This window comes from Rousettus aegyptiacus, unplaced genomic scaffold, assembly GCF_014176215.1.
Source record: "Rousettus aegyptiacus isolate mRouAeg1 unplaced genomic scaffold, mRouAeg1.p scaffold_m13_p_14, whole genome shotgun sequence".
NCBI lineage: Eukaryota > Metazoa > Chordata > Mammalia > Chiroptera > Pteropodidae > Rousettus > Rousettus aegyptiacus.
Genome location: NW_023416289.1, coordinates 30214986 through 30234428, shown reverse-complemented (window position 1 = coordinate 30234428; position 19443 = coordinate 30214986). Strand labels below are relative to the sequence as shown.

Here is a 19443-nt window from a genome sequence, read left to right as displayed (position 1 = left end):
GGATGCGTCTGTTCCTGGTACAAGAAATAACCAGGCGTCTCGAAGTCAATAGTACCTAAAATTCAATGACATACGGGACGTCCTACAAGGAGCGGCAGGCCCCGCCCCTAGCGCCCCGCCCGAGGTTCCCGCCTTGCAGACGTCCCGGCCCTCACGCGCGGCCGGTCCCCGCGCAGGCGCGCAGCCGCCGAGCCCTCCCGCCCGCTAGTGGACACGCGCGGTATCGGCAATGGCGGACCCGGAGCTGCAGCTCGTGGCGCGGCGCATCCGCGCCTATCCAGACTTCCCCATCCCGGGCGTGTTATTCAGGTGCGGAGAGGCCTCGTGGGGCTGGGCAACCAGAGGGCCCCGTTGAGCCTTGGGTCCCGGCCGGCCCAGGCCGTTGTCCCGCACGTTGAGTGGGGATGTCGGGGTACCCGTGGACTCTGCCCCAGGGGATTGCCGCCCCCACGTGGGGACCCGACCTCCTGGTCACCAGCCCTGTCCTTGCGCGTCAGGGACATCTCGCCCCTCCTGAAGGATCCCAACTCCTTCCGCGCCTCCATCAATCTCCTGGCAAACCACCTGAAGAAGACCCATGGTGGCAAGATCGACTACATCGCGGGCAAGTGGAGGGACCGGGGCAAGGGGGCCCTGGCCCCTCGGGATCTCCAGGGCTAGTGCTTCCTGCCTCCACGTCCTCGCCTGGGAAGCTGCCTGGGAAGCTGCCTGGGGAGCCGTGAGGTGGAGGGAGGATTCACTGGATTTGGGCCAGACCCCAGGATGTGGGGGTTCCTTTCATCTGAGTCAGGCAGACCAAGGAGAGAGGGACGATCCCACCTCTACTTGAGAGGGGGCTTTGGTCGGAGGGTCCTTCAGGGAACCTGCCAGCATGGTGCTTGGGTGATAACTCTACCGTGGGCTGTAAAGATAAGCCCACTGCCCCATACCTTGCACCCTTGAGAGCAGCAGCAGGCCTCTCCAGCTGCCTGGGGAATGGCCTCTGCTGGGTGGGTACCAACTGTGGGACTTGGAGCTGAGGACAGACTCCCCTAGGCAGGCATGTTTTCTTGTTCCCTTTCTACAAATGTGTATTGAGCTTCCGCTGTGTGCCAGGCCTTTGACCTTCCAAAGATAAGAGATCGGGAAGTTCCCTGAGGCTTGTGTCTCTAAGTGAGAGCTCCACTCCCTGACTCTCCCATGGCTCCTAGCTGCTGTGAGGGCACAGCACTATTGTTCCTCCTCTTCAACTTGGTGTGTCCTGCGGAATCTGGAAGCCCTCCCTTACCACACTTCTCATGGAACACTGCAAGAGAGAGCCAATCACTCCCTCTTCTGGGGTGTAGACACTGCCTTTAAAGATGACGATCGTCTGCTGAATGTGTGTCATTACTACCAGCCCAGTTAGAGACATAGCTGAGCATTAGGAAGAGGTCAAGTGACTTCCCCTAGGCCATCTGGCTACTTAGCCCTAACTCCAGCTCCTAGCCACCCAACAGTCTCTGCATGTCATAGGTGCTCAGTCTACATTCCCTAAATGAGTGGATATCATTGGCCTTTTAGCTGGAGCCAACAAGGCCAGGCACCCTATGTCACTGCAGTGACTCCTTGTCATTGTCCAGCCCTGGCCTGTGGGTACCCCCATGCTATGCTACCACACAACTGCCCCACAAACATCCCAGCTCTCACCAACAGGCCTAGACTCTCGAGGCTTTCTGTTTGGCCCCTCCCTAGCCCAGGAGCTCGGCTTGGGCTTCCTGCTCATCCGAAAGCAAGGGAAGCTGCCGGGCCCAACCGTGTCCATCTCCTACGCACTGGAATACGGGAAGGTGAGAGGGCTGAGGGCTGCTGCTATGGACTCTCCGTTCCTAAAGGGAGAGTTGTGAAGTCAAGTAGAGCTGACATGATTGGAATGAACACAAGAGCTCAGAGAGCCTGAGACACTGGGCCAGGCTCACACAGCCTGTAAACAGCGGGGTGGGTTGAAGCCAGGACCCAGGTGGTAGCCCCTTGTCAGCTCCCAGGCTCCACACCAAGACCCTTCCCAGAGAGGTTTGGACCACATGCCTGTTTCTCATCCACAGGCTGAGTTGGAAATCCAGAAAGATGCCCTGGAGCCAGGGCAGAAGGTGGTCATCGTGGACGATCTGCTGGCCACTGGTGGTGAGAGTCTTCCCTGAGTGAAGAGGGCCTGGTACCAGGGAGTTGATGAGGGTGGAAGAAAGTACCTCACCATGTGTGTGTGAGAAGTGAATTAGTGCCTCAACTCTAGTTTACCCTGTGTGCCAGATGGGAGCCTGGTTGTAATGCCAACTCCTTTTGCCCCCAACCCCTGGGTGGCCCAGGCTGCATGGGGGTCTCACTCTGCTCCCCCCACCACCACCCCCAGGAACCATGTGTGCAGCCTGTAAGCTGCTGGACCAGCTGTGTGCGGAGGTGCTAGAATGCGTGAGCGTGGTGGAGCTGACCTCGCTGAAGGGCAGGGAGAAGCTGGGGCCCGTGCCCTTTTTTTCCCTCTTGCAGTATGAGTGACCTAAGCACCTTTCCCAACACCAACTTGGAAAAGTCCCACCTAGTCACTGGCTGCCAGGGGTCACTGACTGCCCACTTGGACTTTTAAAAATCCTTTTCTATGGTTGAGTGACTTTCCAGCACCTGGGACCCTTCCCTGCAGGTTCTGGAGGTACAAAAGCCTAAAGCTAATAGCCCAAAGCAAAGCCAAGCCCAGGCTACTCAAGTTCTTTTACAGAGAAATGAAAACATGAATAATCAATTTTGCTAGAATGGTGTTTTCTTCAGTCGTTCAAAGCGGGATCTGGACCTCAGGGCCAGGGGATGGGGAGCAGATGTGTGGACCCCATGGTTGGTTGTACATGCATACTTTCAAAGCATTTGTAGCAGTTTGTGGTTCTCTCTATTGTGGGAACAGACTGCTTAGGAAGCAGGTGCTGCCCGAATTGGTTTCCCATTGCTGCTGTCATAAATGACACAAACTTGGTGGCTTAAAACAAGTTTATCAGTTAGAGATTAGAAGTACAGTCATCCCTCACCTCAGTATCCATGGGGCAAGGGAGGGGATTTATTCCAGTACCTCCCCCCCAATACCAAAATAGGATGCTCAAGTCCCTTATGTAATTGGTAGTGTGTATACATAACCTATGCACTTACCTAACACAATGATAAGTGCTATGTGAATAGTTGTTATACTGTATTGTTTAGGGAATAATGACAGGTCCACATATGTTCAGTACAGAGCAACCATCTTAAGCCTAACTACATAGTATAAGTCAGCAACTTTTTTTTCCTTTGAATTTTTGATTGGGCAGTTGAATCCATAGAGGACAAACTTAAAAAATGTTATAGACAGGGCTGGTTACTTCTGGAGGCTCCAGGGAAAATCTGTCCTATAACCTTCTCAGTTTCTAAAAGCTACCCACATTCCTTGGCACACTGCCCCACCCTCCATCTTCAAAGCCAGTGGTGTACCACTCTTGTCTCTGCTCCTGCCTCCCTCTTATAAGGGCCCTGTGATGACAGTGGGTTCACCCAGGTAACCCAGGATAAGCTTGCATCTCAAGATCCCTATGTTGGCATCTGGGGAGGGGCTATTATTTTGCCAATAATTCAGACCTGTGACAGCAAAGCTATCCTCCAACACACACACCCCACATTCCTGAAACCCCAATGCAGCAAAGAAAAAGCCAAGAGAAACCAGTTTAATGATAATACACTGTACAAGGTGGGCATACCACCCACACTGGCCAGAGTCCCCCAGGCCACGCAGCCAGAACCCAGCCCAGCCTCTGGCCCTCATGGGTACTCAAGAAAAGGAGAGAAAAGTGCATCATATTCATAAAGGAATAAATAAGACAGGCACAGTGGGCCAGGCTGGGGCCTTGAGCCAACATTTGTGATACACAGCATCAGGCTCAGAGTGCTTCAGCACGGGCAAGGAAGGCCAGCCGCGCAGTGACAACCGCCAGGTCGGCAGCCTTGTCCAGCTTAACATAGGTCTCAGTACGGATGTGGTGGAGGCTGAGCCAGTCAGGCAGCAGCTCAGAAAGGAGCTGCACGTGCTTCTCCATCTCCCCTGCAAAGAGAGGGGCACATGAGGCAGGGATCCTGACCCCCTAAACTTTCTCGGTCTATGCTCCCACCTCAGGACCCTGTCAACTGGCCTTCCATAGTGCCAGCCCTTCCTCTATGCTGGATCTGTCTGTGCCCCCAGAAACAAAGGAGTAAACAGTAATAAGACTGAAAGACTGGAACCAGGGCAGTAACTGCACAGCCTTCCCAAGGAGGTAGCCCTCCCACTGAGCCTGTCACATGACCACACAGCAGAGGTGTTCTCTGAGGAACTGCAAGGGCAAAGGCTGAGTTTGTGAAGCTGGAGATAGCCTCAAAAGGCCACAGGGGTGAAGGGGCTAAATGGAGGATTGGGAAGTCACCTCAAGGACACTGCCAACCCAGTACACACAGCAGGTGCTCAATGCATATGTGGGAACAGTGCAAATTCATGGTGCCCACCCTCATCTGACTGCGCAACATAGGAGGTGTTCCTACACGGACCTGAGCTCATGGCTGTGTGGTAGCTGTCCACCATCCTGGTGCAGGCCACCTCCATGGTGAGTGCCAACTTGCGCTCAGACACGAAGATACTACGTAGCACCCGTGCTAGCTCAGGCAGCCGCTCGAGCCGCTGCAGCCGCTGTTCCTGCTCTGGGCGCCGTGTCATCTGTGCCAGCTGCTTCTGCGCCTCCTTGGCCCGGATCTGAGTTGGGTAAGGGGACCAGTCAGTGGATGGCTGGCCTATCCCCCATCCCCAGTGACCCCAAACACTCACCCGCTCCAGCAGGTCCTGGGACACCCCCTTCAGGGGGGCAGGTGGAGTGGCCGGGGGGGTAGCTGGCAGCTCAGGGCTAGGGGACCCAGGGCTGCTGGGCTTGGCTGTACGCAATGCCAGGTCACTCAGGGCCTTCTCCATCTGGCACAGGTCAGAGGGGAGAGGTCAGAAGCCTCCCCTGGCCCAGTCACAGGGGAGGCCCTTCACACCCCATCTGCATGGACCCCCTGCCCAGGAGGCTGTGTCCACCCCAAGTTCACTGCAGTACATCAGGGGCCTGTGCTGGGCACCCTAAGGCAGAGCCTGCCAATAGGAGGAGCTCTGAACATGGGGAGGGCACATCCCACCACCCCTGATGCCTGTGGCGGAGCATGCAGAAGTCAGGTTGCCCCACCCTGGGAAACCAGGGCCATCCTCACCCTAGGCGACATCAGGCTGCGGGCTTGGGCCAGCACCTCCTGGGCAGTGGCCACCTTCTCTGTGGTGGGTGGCTGGGGTAGCTCAGCAGGCTCAATGTCAGGCACTTCATCCACTTTGAAGCGAGGGTGCCAGCGTGTCAGCTGGTCCTCAGGCACCACCATGGGGGGGTTCAGGGAGGCCAGGAAGGCCTGTCCAAGAAAGGGGATACCAGATGACCAAGGGCACACCTGTCTGGAGGTGGGGCAGGGCTGTCCAGGTTTCCATACCAGCTAGGCACCCACAGGCAAGCTCCTTCATCTCTCTGGGTCCCCAGGTACTCAGCTGGGTTGAGGGCAGAGTAGAGCACCCACTGAAGTCATCACAAGCCTCCCAAGGCCCGAGGCTATAGTACTGAGCTCTTCACTTCTCTATTCAAGGCAGAACCTCCCTCAGCTGAGATCCACAGCCAGGATCTCTAACCTCCCCAGGATCTCCAACCAGCCCATGCCCACTCCATCCATATGAGATGACTGCCCAGCCTCGATGAGTAGTTAAAAGAAGGCCCATTTCCTGCTGGGTATGATGGGGCTGGGACACTAAGGACAGATCAAACACTAAAGGAGGGGACAGAGCTCAGGGCCCACCACAGGGGAGACACTTCCTACAACAAAGACTGAGCTGGTAATCTTGGGGTTGGCTAGCTCACCCTGTGGTGCTCTCGGACACGCTCCACCAGATTCTGGCTGAAGACCTGCCGCCGCTGCAGGAGTCGAGAGGCTGTGAGCTGGGGGACCATGTTGCCAACCTCTGTGGGAAGAGTTTAGGGCTGAGCCTCCTGGACCAGGCCCACCCAGTCACCCAGCCCCACACCCACAGTTCTTAGATACCTTGCACCCAAGCTCAAAACCACACAGTGCCAAAGATGTGGAAACCGAGGCTCAGAGATGAGTGATTCGACCACAGCACACTCACCCTGGTCCAACAGTGGCTCAATGGTGAGCTGGTAATCGGACTTCTTGAATCCATCCTTGAAGGTGGGGACATTACGCTCCTGGCGGAAGCGGTAGGAGGTGGGATACACAGTTTTGATCTGGCCCACATTGCGCTCCTCAAAGCGCCTACAGAATGAGGGTGCCATGGTAAGAAAGCCAGGCAGGGCACATAGGCAGGACAAGGCCCCCACCCTCCAAGGGCCCTGCTCACTTGCGCATCATGTCTTGGACACCCTGCTTGACCTTGGCGAAGGTTACAGTCTCTGACCGGTTGTAGAGCATGCCCACGATGGTGTCCATGCTGCGGAACATCTCAGCCAACACCTGGTACTTGTAGGGTAGCACAAGGCCAGGGAGCCCCGGCTGGGCCAGGGCATGGAAGCGCTGGTAGGCGGGAGCCTTCTCGCCACTGCCAGGGAGAGAGCCAGGCCTTGAGAGAAGCACCAGACCTACACCCCCTCCAGTAGTTAACAGCAAAGTGGCCAGGGATACCCCAAAGGTGGGGTTTGAAAAACTGCCACCACCACACACTACATTCCAGTTTACAAATTCCCTGTGTGCCCACCTCCGCATCACAAGCACTATCAGGGATGGAGACAGAAAAGTGTAGCTTCAAACCCAGTTCTGCCACATCCTTAGTCACCGAGGGAGGTCCCTGGCCACCTCCAGCCCTGGTTTATTTCTAAGAGGCACATGATGACTACAGGATCTGGAGAGAACAGACACAGCAAGAAGCAAACACCCAATAACCACTAACTGTCGATGTCATTTGAAATTCAAAAGGGCCCACTGAGGCAGGAATTGGTGCCCTCTTACAGATGGAGAAGCGTGCAGGGCTAATGAGCAGCAGTGCTGAAATCTGAGTACCCTACCGACTGCACTGGCTCCCTAAAGCAGCCCCAGCCCTCTACTCAGCCTTGCCCCCACCAGGCCACCCACCAGGCACTCACCATGGCCCTGCTGGGTGCTCCTTGGCCTCTGGTGCACTGGGTTCCCCAGCATCCTTCTGCTGGGCACTTGTCCTCAGCTCCTGGACCCGTGCCCCTAGCTCCCGGGCTCGTTGGAGGCACAACTTGAGCTCCGAGAAGGTGGCCTTAGAGGGGACCTGTGGACACAGGGTGCTGTCAGTTGGCCAATCGCCCCCATGCCTCCCTCTCCCACCCTTGGTTCAGCCTCCTCACCTTGTCTTCCTGGGGTGCCAGGTTGGGCAGCTGGCCTCCTGAGGTGGCCTTCTTTGTCTTCTTGCTGGGAGAAGGGTGCTCTGGGGAGCCAGGGGCAGCTGGGGAGCGAGGAGCCAGGTCCTTTACCTGGAGTAAAGGACCCCAAAAATGAACAAATGACAAAACCCTTAAGTGCACTGGCTCTGCAGAAAAAGGATTTTCTGCTTTCCTCAGTCCAACCTCTTGAGGGGCAGCCCCCTTAATGGAGGGGCCTGGCCCACCCACATGTTTGTTCTTCTCAGGATGGTTAACCGAGTCTGACCCTTAACCTAGCCCTGCAGACAGGCCTGGCATTACCAGCCCTCCCAGCTCTGGCCCTCCCACATCAGTCAGATCCGCAGGCTCCCCTATTCAAAGCGCCTTCCCCTCACTTCAAGTCCTTTCCAAGTTGAGTCCTTACCCTAGTCATAGGACACCGACCTGGCAGCTCTCTCCTCTCAAGCCACAGTTCAGGACTCCCACTTGGGGCCTTAATTTACCCTCTGCATCCAACCCCTTGGTCTGTGCCCTCCGTTTGGGGCGTGTCTCTGCAGAAGCCCCTCCCCGGCCTGACCACCGTCCCGCCTCAGTTTCCCCTCTCCTCCGCAAGGCCCCTACTACCCCGCGCCCTCACCGCATCGACCGGCAACCTCAGCTTCCTGCGTGCAGGTGGCGCGGGCTCGCCGCGCGTGAGCTCCGCGCGCGCGGGCTCGGCTGACGGACGGGCGCGCTTGCGGCTGCCGCCCTTGGTGGGGGCTGGGGCGCTGGGCTCCAGCTTGGCAGGGCTCGGGGTTCTCCAAGTCCGCTTGGCCCACGACGACGCGGCGCGGGGTCTGGGACGGCGGCGCGCAAAGAAGTCGGTGACACGGCACTGCGCCATGGCGAGGCGGAGAGCAAGAACCCAAGCAGCAGCCGGAGCCGAGCCGCGGACGGAAGTGGTGCCGCGCTTCGCGCCGATTTTCGCGCCACACGAGGCTCCGCCCCCGACGGCTCCGCCCCCGACGGCACAACCACCGGCCCAGGACGGGGGTGGAAGGGAAGAGACATGGACGCGCCCAGGCGCGTGCGCGCGTCAGGGGTTCTCAGGCTGTGCCACAGTGCGGCGCTCTTGGTAGTTGTTGGGTATCTTCGGCCACTTTGTTGTGTGTCCCCGTGGGATCTGCGCTGAACCGCGCGGCTCCGGGAAAACAACAAGCTAGGGCAGTCCGGGAAAACGATATAGTGTGTTTAACAGAAAAATACCACGCTACTTCCAGCTTAAATTTAATCAGTGTAATGAAACAGTAACATGGCGCTGCGCGGGGCCGCTGCCTAGGTGCAGGGGCCGTGCGTGTGACCCGGCTGTGCACTTGAGGAGACCTGGCCGCTGTGTCCTGGCCTCCGCGCGAACTTAGCACAACCTGGGGCCTCGGCGCCCCATGATACAGATGCGGAAACCCCAGGGCGTGGGTTATTTGTCCAAAGTCCCCCAGCTGGGGAGTGAAGTGTGGGAAGTACACACCTCAGAAAGAAAAATGTTCTGGTATTAGAGAAACATACTAAAACCACTGAAGGGTGAACTTTTTGATATGTGAATATCTCAATCAGGCTATTAAAAAAAAGTTGCTTTCAAAATGGCTGAGTTGAAAAGAAGTGTTAGTTCTTAAAACTTAAAGCTTAGGTTTTCTGGAAACGAGACTCTGATGCCAGATAAGCAAGGCCCAATGCTAGTGGAATTCCCAGCACAGAAAAATGCCGTTCCTCCAGTCCTGAAGTGTGTCTACAGGTCTGGGTTGAAAAATTACAAAGATTGTCTTTGGGAGGGGTGAGGGCTGAGAGAGGGGCTTTACACTCCCGAGTTTTCTGTAAAAAGCGCAAACTGTGCCTATTTTAAAAATGTCAGTTGGGTGATGCCACTGATGCTTGCAAAATGGCAAGAGAAAATTGGGTTTTAATGCAACAGATGTACCCATCGAATGTCCCATATGTATAAAGAGAGTTAACAACTAGACCCATATCTTTTAAACAGTCGGTAGCAGGTTACTAGCAGGACAAAAATCAACATGGAAGGTTGCAGCCAGTATTTTAAGGTTACGTTTTTGTACAATTTTCTTTTGGTATGTGTATAGTGAGCCACCACTTAAAATATATTTCTTAAAACAGTAATTGGGGTTTAGAGGCAGGAATTGATTCAAAGTGGAACACTTCAAATTTAAGCCTGCTGTGCATTGAAGAGGGAAAGCTTGTAGGGTTCCAGAACTGTAATGGGAGCATGATCCTTTGGTTTATGGCTGCTCATCAGGAAGGAGGGAGCTTTCTTCTCCACCAGTGACTTGGTGGTTCCCCACTCTCTGTTCCACATTTAGAAAATAAAGAAACATCTGCTCCAGGAAAGGTAGAGGCAGCTGGACCTAACCACAAGTGACTTGTCAGTATCTGGCTGCTGGCAGTTTGACCCAGCCCCTGCTCTCTATAGATAAATTGATGGGCAGGGTGCAGCCTGCCCACCTGCGCACTGGCCAGCCTGGAACCACAGAGTGGTGTGCTGGACTCGTGCCCTTGCAGTGCTGTGCAAAGGGGCTAGAGGCAGGCCCCAGGGTTGTGAGGTTGTGAGATATCCAGGGAAACTGTCTCAGGAGGGGGCCTCCCTTCCCACCTGGCCACCACACAGCTGTGTGACTTAGGCACACACTGGCAATCAGGTCCACTTTAAGGGGACTCTTGGGAAGGAAAGAGTCATGCACAGCGTGGCTATAATTTTGGCTAGCCCTGGGGCACTACCCTGGAGGCAGAAGTGGGCCCTAACAGTCCCAGACAGCTCTGGGGATGAGCTGAATCCTAGAAGGACCATCTAGTAGGGTTTTGTAGAGTTCAAAAAGTGAATGTAAAATGAGTCTGCCCCATGTGCTATGACAAGCAAAAAGTTTTGGTATTCCAGGGACTTAACAGTGTGCTCTGCATTCACCCCTCACAACCAGCCAGCAAGAAGGGAGCATGCAGCACAGCAGGGGCCTCGGAACCTTCTCCAGTGCTATGGCCAGTGTCCACACCCTGGCATAGGGTCTGGTTTGGTCACTGTTACACATTTTTAGTGTCATTCCTAGGGAGTGGGCATTTTGGGGATGGCACCTCAGAAAATTGCTGCCTGCCAATAATAGAATCCACACTATGTAGCCCCTGCTTCATAGTCACTGCTGATTGGACAAGAGGCACACAGCTAGCCAATTAGATCCTCTCCTGGAACCAGAGACTGGAGCTAGAATAGCCTGTCTTCTGATTGCAAGAGCAAGAAGTAAGATGGAGTAGAGCTGCTAACTTCTACCATGTGTGTCTCAGAAACAGAGAGGAGTATGACTTTATTCTATAATGCTGAACACATAGTAGAAAATAAACCAGTGAATGAAGAATCAGGGCTCTTCCTTGATATAACTCATTCCTGTCACCTACCTAGCAAGCATTCAAATATGTGTTGAATGTCTGTGGCCCCAAAAAGGTGCACTAGTTCTCTACTGCTGCATAACAAATTATCCCAAACTTAGCAGCTTAAAATAATCATGTGTTATCTCATGGTTTCTGTGGGTCAGAAACTCAGGAGAGGCTCAGCCAGGTGGTTCTGACTCAAGATCTTAAGTTGCTGGGGTCAGATGGTATTGGGCTAGGGATGCCTGGAAAGCTCCCTCCCTCACATGTGTGGCACATAAGAATAATCCAGCACCTAGAGCTAAAAAAGTGGAGACTGTGTGGGCCTCCTCTCTCTCCCTCCATGGGTCTCTCCTTGTCTCCAACATGGCACCCTTGGGTATCTTGGGTGAGACAAGAGAGCATGCAGGACATATCCCCTTTAATAGCTGAGCCTTAGAAGTCCTGCCCCTCCTGTAGGTTGAAGGAGTTGCAAAGGTCTGCCCAAGCTCCAGGGAAGGAGACGGAGGCTCTGCCCTTTATGGAGCAAGGTCCTGGTCACATTGTAAGAAGAGCTGTCTGGAGGTGAGGTAGTGAGGAAGCTCCCCCAGGAGAAGGGATTCAAGCACTGAATGTTAACTGCCAAAGTGTGAAAGGCCCCCATGTGCCAGGTACAGTCCTGAGAACTTTACATGTATTGACATGTCTGATTCACACAGCCACCTAGGACACAGGTGCTACAAATATGCCCATTTCATGGATAAGGAAATTGAGACCAGAAAGATTGAGCTACTTGCTTCAGGTCACATGACCTGCAAGTGGCAGAGCTGACACTCAAACCCAAGCCCCACCTGGCTGGGCTGTCTCTCTGGGCTGAGCCAGAGCCCATCTGCCTACTCAGGTGATCCTCATGTGAGATTGGAGCAGCTTGGCTCTTTCCCCCACCAGCTCCCTGAAAGGCCTGGCAGCTTGATGTCTTTGCCAGCGGGGCCTGTCTGGGTCTGGCATATAGTTGGCATTCAGTAGTTGTAGGATGACCTAAAGTGTTGACCCAGAGATTGCCCTCAAGGATTGTCGTGGTCTCTAGTTTGCTTTTCCTGCAGAATTCCTCAGCCTTGCATCAGTGTTCAGCTGTGCCTTAAAGACCTAGGGAATCTGGTGCTTCTCTGTCTGTCTCTGCACCCTGGTCCCAGCCAGGGTCCTCGCTCACCTGGATATCTGCAGTTGCTCTTCACCATGTCCCTGTGGCCACCCAGCTGGGCTCAGCCTTTAATTAGAGAATCTATACTTTTAGAGAGCATTTACTGAGGGTTCATTATTGTGACATAAACACAGAAATAGTTCACAGTCTTCATTTGTGTGCCCCCAGAAGCAGACCCTGACTCAAGGATTTGGGGGCAAATCATTTATTTGGGAGATGGTTCCAGGAAGTAAGGGTTTTGGAAGTAAGACAAAGAAAGAACCCATACAAGGTGCATTTCTGAGCAGGTTACCACCAAAGGTGACCACCAAGGACAACTGTGGCCCCATTACTTCGGGACTTCTGGGAAACACTGTAGAACACTCTCAGCATTGTTCCACCTGGGACCAACTGTGTCCTCACTTGGTGAGGGCTGCTCCCAGGGGCCTTAGCCATCCCTTCACACCTACTACTCTAATCTGCACTGCTCCACCTTTAGGCAGAGAGAACCCAGGAAACCATTCACATGGAGGGAAGCTGCCTGAAAGTGATCCTCAGATTATATACAGAGGGGATCGGGGTGAGCTACCATAAGTGTCTGCTACACGCACAGATGTGTGTGTGTAAATGCAGAGGCACATATGTACGGTTGACAGTTCTCAAAAGTGGACCCATGAGGTCAAAACTATTTTCATAGACTTATCAAAGAAGACTGTTAGTCCTCAATTATCTGGAGAGGCTATTGAAATATTCCTCCGCTTTCCAGCTACTTCCCTATGTAGGCCAGATTTTCTTAATATACTTAACCAGAACAGTTCATCCCAGCAGACTGGGTATGGAGCAGCTTGATAATCCAATGGTCCCTTATTAAGCCAGACATTAAAGAAACTGACAAAAAATGTTTTTTAAATGCCAGTCTTTTCATTAATTTTGTCTTTGAAAAAGAACAAAAAAATGTTATAGGTTTATTGTTATTTTTAATGACTTAATACATAAATGTTTTTTAAAGCCTTAGTTTTAATTTCTCATATGGTAAATACTGATAGATATAACACACATCAACAGAAGGCCTTAGGGGTCCTCGGGAATTTTTAGGAGTATATGGCCCATGGAGCAGAGCTGGGGTCTGAATTTTAGACCTTCGACTTGTAATGAGGCGAGAAGTATGGGTAAAATCCAGGACCTGCAGTCAAACTGCCCAAGTAGAATCTGGCTGTGTGACTGCACAGATGGCTCTACCTCTGAGCCTCAGTCATCTGATCTACAACAAGGGTCGATAATGATAATACTCGGTTTATGAGGAACTTATGAAGATTAAATGTGAATAAAGTGCCTAGAACAATTCTGAGACTACAACCAGTGAAAATAGATGAAGCTTGTCATCATCACTGTAATCACCATCACTATCATCATAACCACTATCACCACCATGACCACTATATTAATTATTATCACCATCCCCTTTACCATCATCATCACCATTGTCGTTCCATCCTCACGATCATCATTTTAACCACATTCTATAAAATGAGAAGAGTTGCAGTAGGTTCTGAGTTTGGACCACAGCCATGTCTGACCTTCCCAAAATCCCAGAACCCATCCCACCCCCTGGGGCCTGCTTTTGCCAGTCTGCCACCTCAAACAAGCATGGCATGAATGGCTGCTCCTCAACTGCCCTCTATCCTGGTGTCATTTGCATATAACAGCAGCCACCCAGGGGTATGCAGTGCCTTAGAATTTTCAAAGCAATTTCACAAAATAATAATAGTCGGCCTCTTTTGAGGTGTGCTTTTTGTAGGCCCTGTTCCCTGTGATTAGAATGCCTTCTCTGTCTCACCCTCAAAGTGAACCAACAAGTGGTCCCCCATTTGTGAGTACAAGCTGCGACTTGTAAGGCACAGAGCTGGTGCACCAGGGAGCCATTTTTCACCCCCACTTCTTCCTGTCAATTGGCCTCTTTTCCTTCCCCAAGAGACCAGATGGGAACCAGAGTTAATGGTGGAATTCAGGCTTTTGGGGATCCCCCCAGGCCCTACAGAGAGCCTGTCACCTACAGCCATGAGGGAACTTTTTATGGTCTTGGCTTGTGATGTGAAGTCCTTGGCCAAGTCTGGAGGCAGCTTTGATCTTCACTGAAGGCATTTGGGTCTCAGGCCAGGATCAATGTGCACTTGGCTCACTATCCACCAGACAGCTTTGGAATCCATTACAGAAGGGATAAAGTGAGAGGATGGACAAGCTGCAGCTGCAGCTGCCCATGGACTGAGTGACCCTGGAGGTCTCCTCTCCTCCCCCTAAGCATCGGCTTTTTCATTCATATCAGGGGCCCTCAACAGAACCTGCTTTCAGCAGGGCTGGTGTGAGAGTCCTGGGAAAGTGAACTAAACCTCTAACTCACACGTTACTGACAAATACCAACACCACACACTTGATTTCTGAGAGTATCAGGGTGGGAGAGGGTGCACTGTCTTGATCCATATGTGGGTGCCCAGAGCAGCACTGTCCAATAGAGTGGGAGCCACAAGTGTAATTCTAAATTTTCTAATAGCTACATTAAGACAGTAAAAAGGATCAGGAGACATTAATATTAAATCTTTTTTTATTTTACCCATTATATCCAAAGTGTTATTTTAACAGGTAATCAATGTAAACTTTATTAATAAGCTATTTCACATTCTTTTTGTCACCACCGCCATCATAATCATCAAGTACTATCACTAACACTAATCATATAAGTGTAGTGTAGTGTGTATTTTACACTTACAGTAAATCTCAATTTGGAGTATGCTACATGTTCATGGAAATACTTGGTCTTTATTTAGATTTCATGGAATTCACAGTTGGAAAACTGGATTCACAGGCCCAAGTTGTTGTAAATAGCTGTTAAAGTTTTCCAATAACTGCATAGAGTGTTTAAAATTAATTAAGAGTAAATGCAAGTGCAAGCCCAGTTTCCAGCGGTCCTGCCCCTTCTGCAGGGTTAGAGCTGGCCTTGCAGACTGCCAGCGCATCTGACAACCGAGGAGGTCCCTTCCACCCACGGGCGCCCACGACCAGGCGGCCAGCCACACGTGAAAACTAATGCGAGGGCCCTGGACCCGCAGGCAGTCAACCTTGGTAACCCGAGGAAAGACCCCAAGCCCCCAGCCTCAGCCCGCAAATCAACTCAGATCCGCCAGAGCATGCCTGTGTCGTGGCCTGGCGCTGTCAATCACGCAGCGGCGGGAGGGAGGCAGGGGCGGAGCTTGGTCCATAATAGGGTGGAGCCGGGATTGATGGTCACGCGGTCTTGCCAGTCCCGGCGGTACAAAGAGTTCCCACGTGGTGGGGCGGGGATTAGCGTCCGGAAGGGGCGTGGCAAGGGTGGAGCGAGGCTCGTGAAGGGGCTCGAATGGTGACTGATGTTTCCGGGAAGGTTCCACCCGTTCCTGAGTTCGGATCCCACAAGGAGACGAACAGGCAGGACCAACTGGTGCCAGCCGCGGGTGGTCGCCAGGATCATCCTGGGTCACCTATTACCCTGCGGGGCGCCTCCTGTCCTGACACCTGCTTCAATGTGGCGCATAGAGTGAGCACAGGGGTGGCCCCTCCGTCGGAAGGCATCCTCCATGGTTAAGAACTCACGGGAGAATGCCTGAACTGCAAGAACAACTTAAAAAACAATGCACAGGCTAAGCCTGAAACCGAGGGTCTTGTTCCGGAGTAAGACCAGAACTGCCCCAGCCAAGCACGGGGTCCTTCCCTCCACCTGTAGTAAAGGTGGACATCTGTCCTTCTAATGGCACCCCTCGCCGCCTGTTGCCATGGCCCATGGACCGCTCTTGAGGGGCTTGCAAGTGTTTCTCGCTTAACAACTTTGAAGGCCCTGCCTCCAGCCACTCCCCTTCCTTTGTAGGTTAGATGTGCCCTGCATCACAGGAGTTCAAGGCTTGGCAGAGTGGAGGTTAGTGATCAGGAGCCCAAACTTTGAAAGGAGACAATGGTCCATCTAGCAGTGTTCACTGAGGTACTACTACGTGGCAGAGCCCATCGTGTCTTAGTGCAGGAGGAAGAAGGCCAGCCCCTGAGGCTTTGGGAGTTGAATGGAGGGGAAGGTCTAATGGCAGCTGGATTAGAATAGTCACCACAAAGAAGTTTGAACTTCCTCTTAAGGCTGGTGGGAAGGGAACAGGGACAAAACTCTGGGAGGAGTTATTTGCTTGCCAGTTGTTAAACTGCCAAACTGTTAAGCACTGTGCTGAGAGGTTTGCGAGAGGGTTTGCAGAACTCCCCTGTGTTTCCTGAGCCCATGGAGCATCCAGGTGCTGGGTGCACAGGAGGAAGAATGAAGGACATGACCTTTGTAGATAACACCATTCAGCTATGCCCTTGGTCTAGCCTTTCATTGTAAAGGCCAGTTCAAATAATGACTGACCCTGGGCTTTTTTTTTTTTTTTTTCTTTTCTCTGTAACAGGACCAGGACACTTGTCCTGTAAACCTCATGTGGACAGTTAGGTCCCACAGCTACAATGCTGAGGTTTTAAGGGGGCCAATCAGCTTGCAAGCACTTTTCACTCTTTTGCATAGATTACTTCAACTGCCACATAAATTAAAGACCAACTCAATGCCAAGGCCAGTAAATTAGGTGGGGAGGCTCACAGGACCCAGAGGGTCTCCCTGTGAGTGAGTAGGGATGATTCTATCCAAGCCCCCGTGTGTATGTCGGGAGCATAGCCCTTGTATGGGGGTGGGGCCAGGCGCTCCCAGCCTTGGGATCTGTCCCATCCTCAAACCAACTGCAATTGGTACTGCCCTGAAAATCACACACATGTGTGTTCTTGGTGGGGGACCCTCTCCACCCCAGAAGAGAGTCCCATGCAAGGCCTGGTGTAGGATTTCCCTAGGGCAGCGCTGCATGGAGCTCATCAGGGGCTGGGGGAACGAGGCAGGCTGAGAGCCAGCACAAGACTTGTCTCAGCTCGCAGCTGATGGCTCACACGACTCTCCCCTTAAAAGCTGAGTAGATCACATTTCAGGGCTTTTCAGGAGAGAAAGGAAAAGAGTTTATCCACTGGCTCCCATGAATCAAGGGTCAACTTCGCTCCCCTTCTGCATTGTGCATGTATGGGTATAGTCAGGGTCTCGGGTCACAGAGCTCCGGGCAGAAGGTGGAGCAGAAGAGTACAAGAGAGGGGCACCATGAGGGTCTGGGGTCCGTGTGACTGTTTTCTACTGCCACATTGAGCTGGTTGCTTTGCAGCCACTATTAGTGGTCAGCCCTCTGCAATGGCATCTGATAAAGACACTGACGTCACGCCCATTCTAGACGGCTAGGTGGCTCTTCTATTTGCAGATGCCATGTCAGCCCTGGGGGTGCAGTGTCCCTTGAGGTGGAGCCCCATCAAAGGCCTGCCCATTCTCAAGTCTTGCTGGGTGCTCACTGTCCTCCTCTGGCGTTGTTGACTGACTCATTAACACTAGCATCTGGGCCCACCAGGATGGCTGGTTCCAGACCTGACTTGGAGCCATGGGGTGGAACCAGGCACAACTGGTGACTCTGGTCCAGTCATATCTTGAGCAGACATAACCAAATGCTGGGTCCGAGGGCAGCAAGGAAGTGGGGTCACCAGGCTGATTCCAGGTGGGCAGTTGGATGGGAGAGGACCGTTACTCAAGGCCAGCTCTACGGGATGGGTTCCTTAGGAGACTCCTGGGATCCAGTGATGGATGGGATTAGGATGTGTGCTAATTCTCCACTGGATCAATTCCTGTTTTTTTGTTTCCAGGAAAGGGGGCCAGGGAAATTCGATGGGAATGTATTCGGGGAAATAAAAAATATATCTCCCCAAAGCTCATCAAGTCTCTGGCCAGGAGTCCAGGAAACAATATTCAGAAGAAACAGAATGTGGCTGCTCCTGGGGAGGCTCCGGGTGGAAGAAAGACATAGTATGGGTTGCTCGAAACCATCTTAACCACGTGTATGTTTTCCCAGGTTAGTTGTTTATGGTGGTAAAAATTCATAATATAAAATTTATTATTTAAAACATTTTAAGTGCACAATTCCTGTGGCATTAAGTACACTCGCATCGTTGTGTAACCACCACCACTATTTTCTGAACTTTGTCGTCATCCCAAACAGAAACTCTGTCCCATTAAGTAATAAGCCCCCCTCTCTTCCTCAGCCCCTGAGAACCTCTCATTTCCTTTTGGTTTCTGTGAATTTGCCTATTCTAGATGTTTTCCATTAGTTGAATCATAAAATATTTGTCTGTTTGTAACTAGCTGCTTTTGCTGAGCCCATGTTTTTAAGGGTCATCCATGTTGTAGTATGTTTCAGGGCTTCATTCCTTTTTATGGCTGAATAATATTTCATTATGGGAGGACTATATTTTGTTTATCCATTCATCTGTTATTAGACACTTGGGTCATTTCCTTTTAAAATTGATTTTTAATTGTAGACAAGTAACAACTACATTATCCTTGGGGACAAAGTTAAACCTGAGTGATAATCTCCCACTGATGATACTCTTGTCCTTCCTTGTTCCCTAGGGGACCTGAACATTCTTGCACTCCAAGACTAAATTACTATTTTAATCAACAGCAATGGTGTGGGAAGACCTCAGAATTGGCTTTGGACTTGGGAATCAGGAAGGCTGGCCTTGTGGCCTGGCTTATCCTTTGGCAAATGGCTTACTCCCCTAGCCCCAACGTCCTCACCTACAAAGGATTAGAACATGGGTTATTGACTGGCCAGGGCCATTGGACAGGCAAGCTCTCTGCTGCCCCCTGCCTGGCAAGGGAGCAGGTTGAGAAGCTCTTTTTCTGAGAATTTATTCCTATTGTGCTCATTTTAAACTTATTTTATGAATAGGTGATACATATATATAGCAAAAAATCAAGACAGTACCAAAAAGTGTCCCTCCTATCCAGATATTGGGGTCCCAGTCCTACCTGTCCTGTGTGCCCTCCCAGAGATGGTGTCCAGCAGGCATGGGCTTTACCCTGCTGCATTTTCCCAGATGTAATATTGTATCTTAGAGATTGTTCCATATGATACACAGAGAGTTGCCTGATTCTCTATAACCCATGGGCAGTACTCCAGTGCAGGATACACTGTAACTTATTTACCTTATTTACTATAGGCTGTGGGCCAATAGTTTTTTCCTAGTCTTTTGCTACTGCAATCCTTGGACCCATGTTCTGTTCCTTTGTGAACACACTTGCAAGGAAGTTCTGAGGTTCCCCTTTTCTTTGGAGTAACTGTCATAAAGCTAGATGAGAAGGTGGGAAGCCCTGTAAGCCAGGTCCCCAAAGCTGCTGTAGTGGGTTTGGAGGCTATGGATCTGCCCCTCTGTCTCCTCTTCTCTCCTCATTCCTGCATCCTCCTGCTTCCCCTGAAGACCTTACTCTTGAGAAAGTGCAGCCTCAGCTGTAGGACTTAGCTTCAAGGAGTGGTTTTTAAGCATTTTTGGTTTTGCATTTAAAACTTTTAT

At 52.0% G+C, this 19443-nt stretch overlaps 2 protein-coding genes across 2 annotated transcripts; one reads left to right on the top strand and one right to left on the bottom strand.

Annotated features, from left to right (window-relative positions):
• The first annotated feature begins 167 nt into the window (after nucleotides 1–167).
• On the top strand, nucleotides 168–2996 carry APRT (adenine phosphoribosyltransferase). Its single transcript, XM_016129504.2, has 5 exons — nucleotides 168–309; nucleotides 498–604; nucleotides 1675–1808; nucleotides 2064–2142; nucleotides 2369–2996. The coding sequence occupies exons 1-5, from the start codon at nucleotides 230–232 to the stop codon at nucleotides 2509–2511; spliced, it is 543 nt and encodes a 180-aa protein (XP_015984990.1). The 5' UTR covers nucleotides 168–229; the 3' UTR covers nucleotides 2512–2996.
• Nucleotides 2997–3679: 683 nt separating this feature from the next.
• On the bottom strand, nucleotides 3680–8359 carry CDT1 (chromatin licensing and DNA replication factor 1). Its single transcript, XM_016129503.2, has 10 exons — nucleotides 8047–8359; nucleotides 7395–7520; nucleotides 7164–7318; nucleotides 6425–6622; nucleotides 6194–6339; nucleotides 5928–6028; nucleotides 5242–5430; nucleotides 4823–4963; nucleotides 4549–4750; nucleotides 3680–4069 (listed from the first exon to the last, which is right to left on the bottom strand). The coding sequence occupies exons 1-10, from the start codon at nucleotides 8290–8292 to the stop codon at nucleotides 3909–3911; spliced, it is 1665 nt and encodes a 554-aa protein (XP_015984989.2). The 5' UTR covers nucleotides 8293–8359; the 3' UTR covers nucleotides 3680–3908.
• Nucleotides 8360–19443: the final 11084 nt, after the last annotated feature.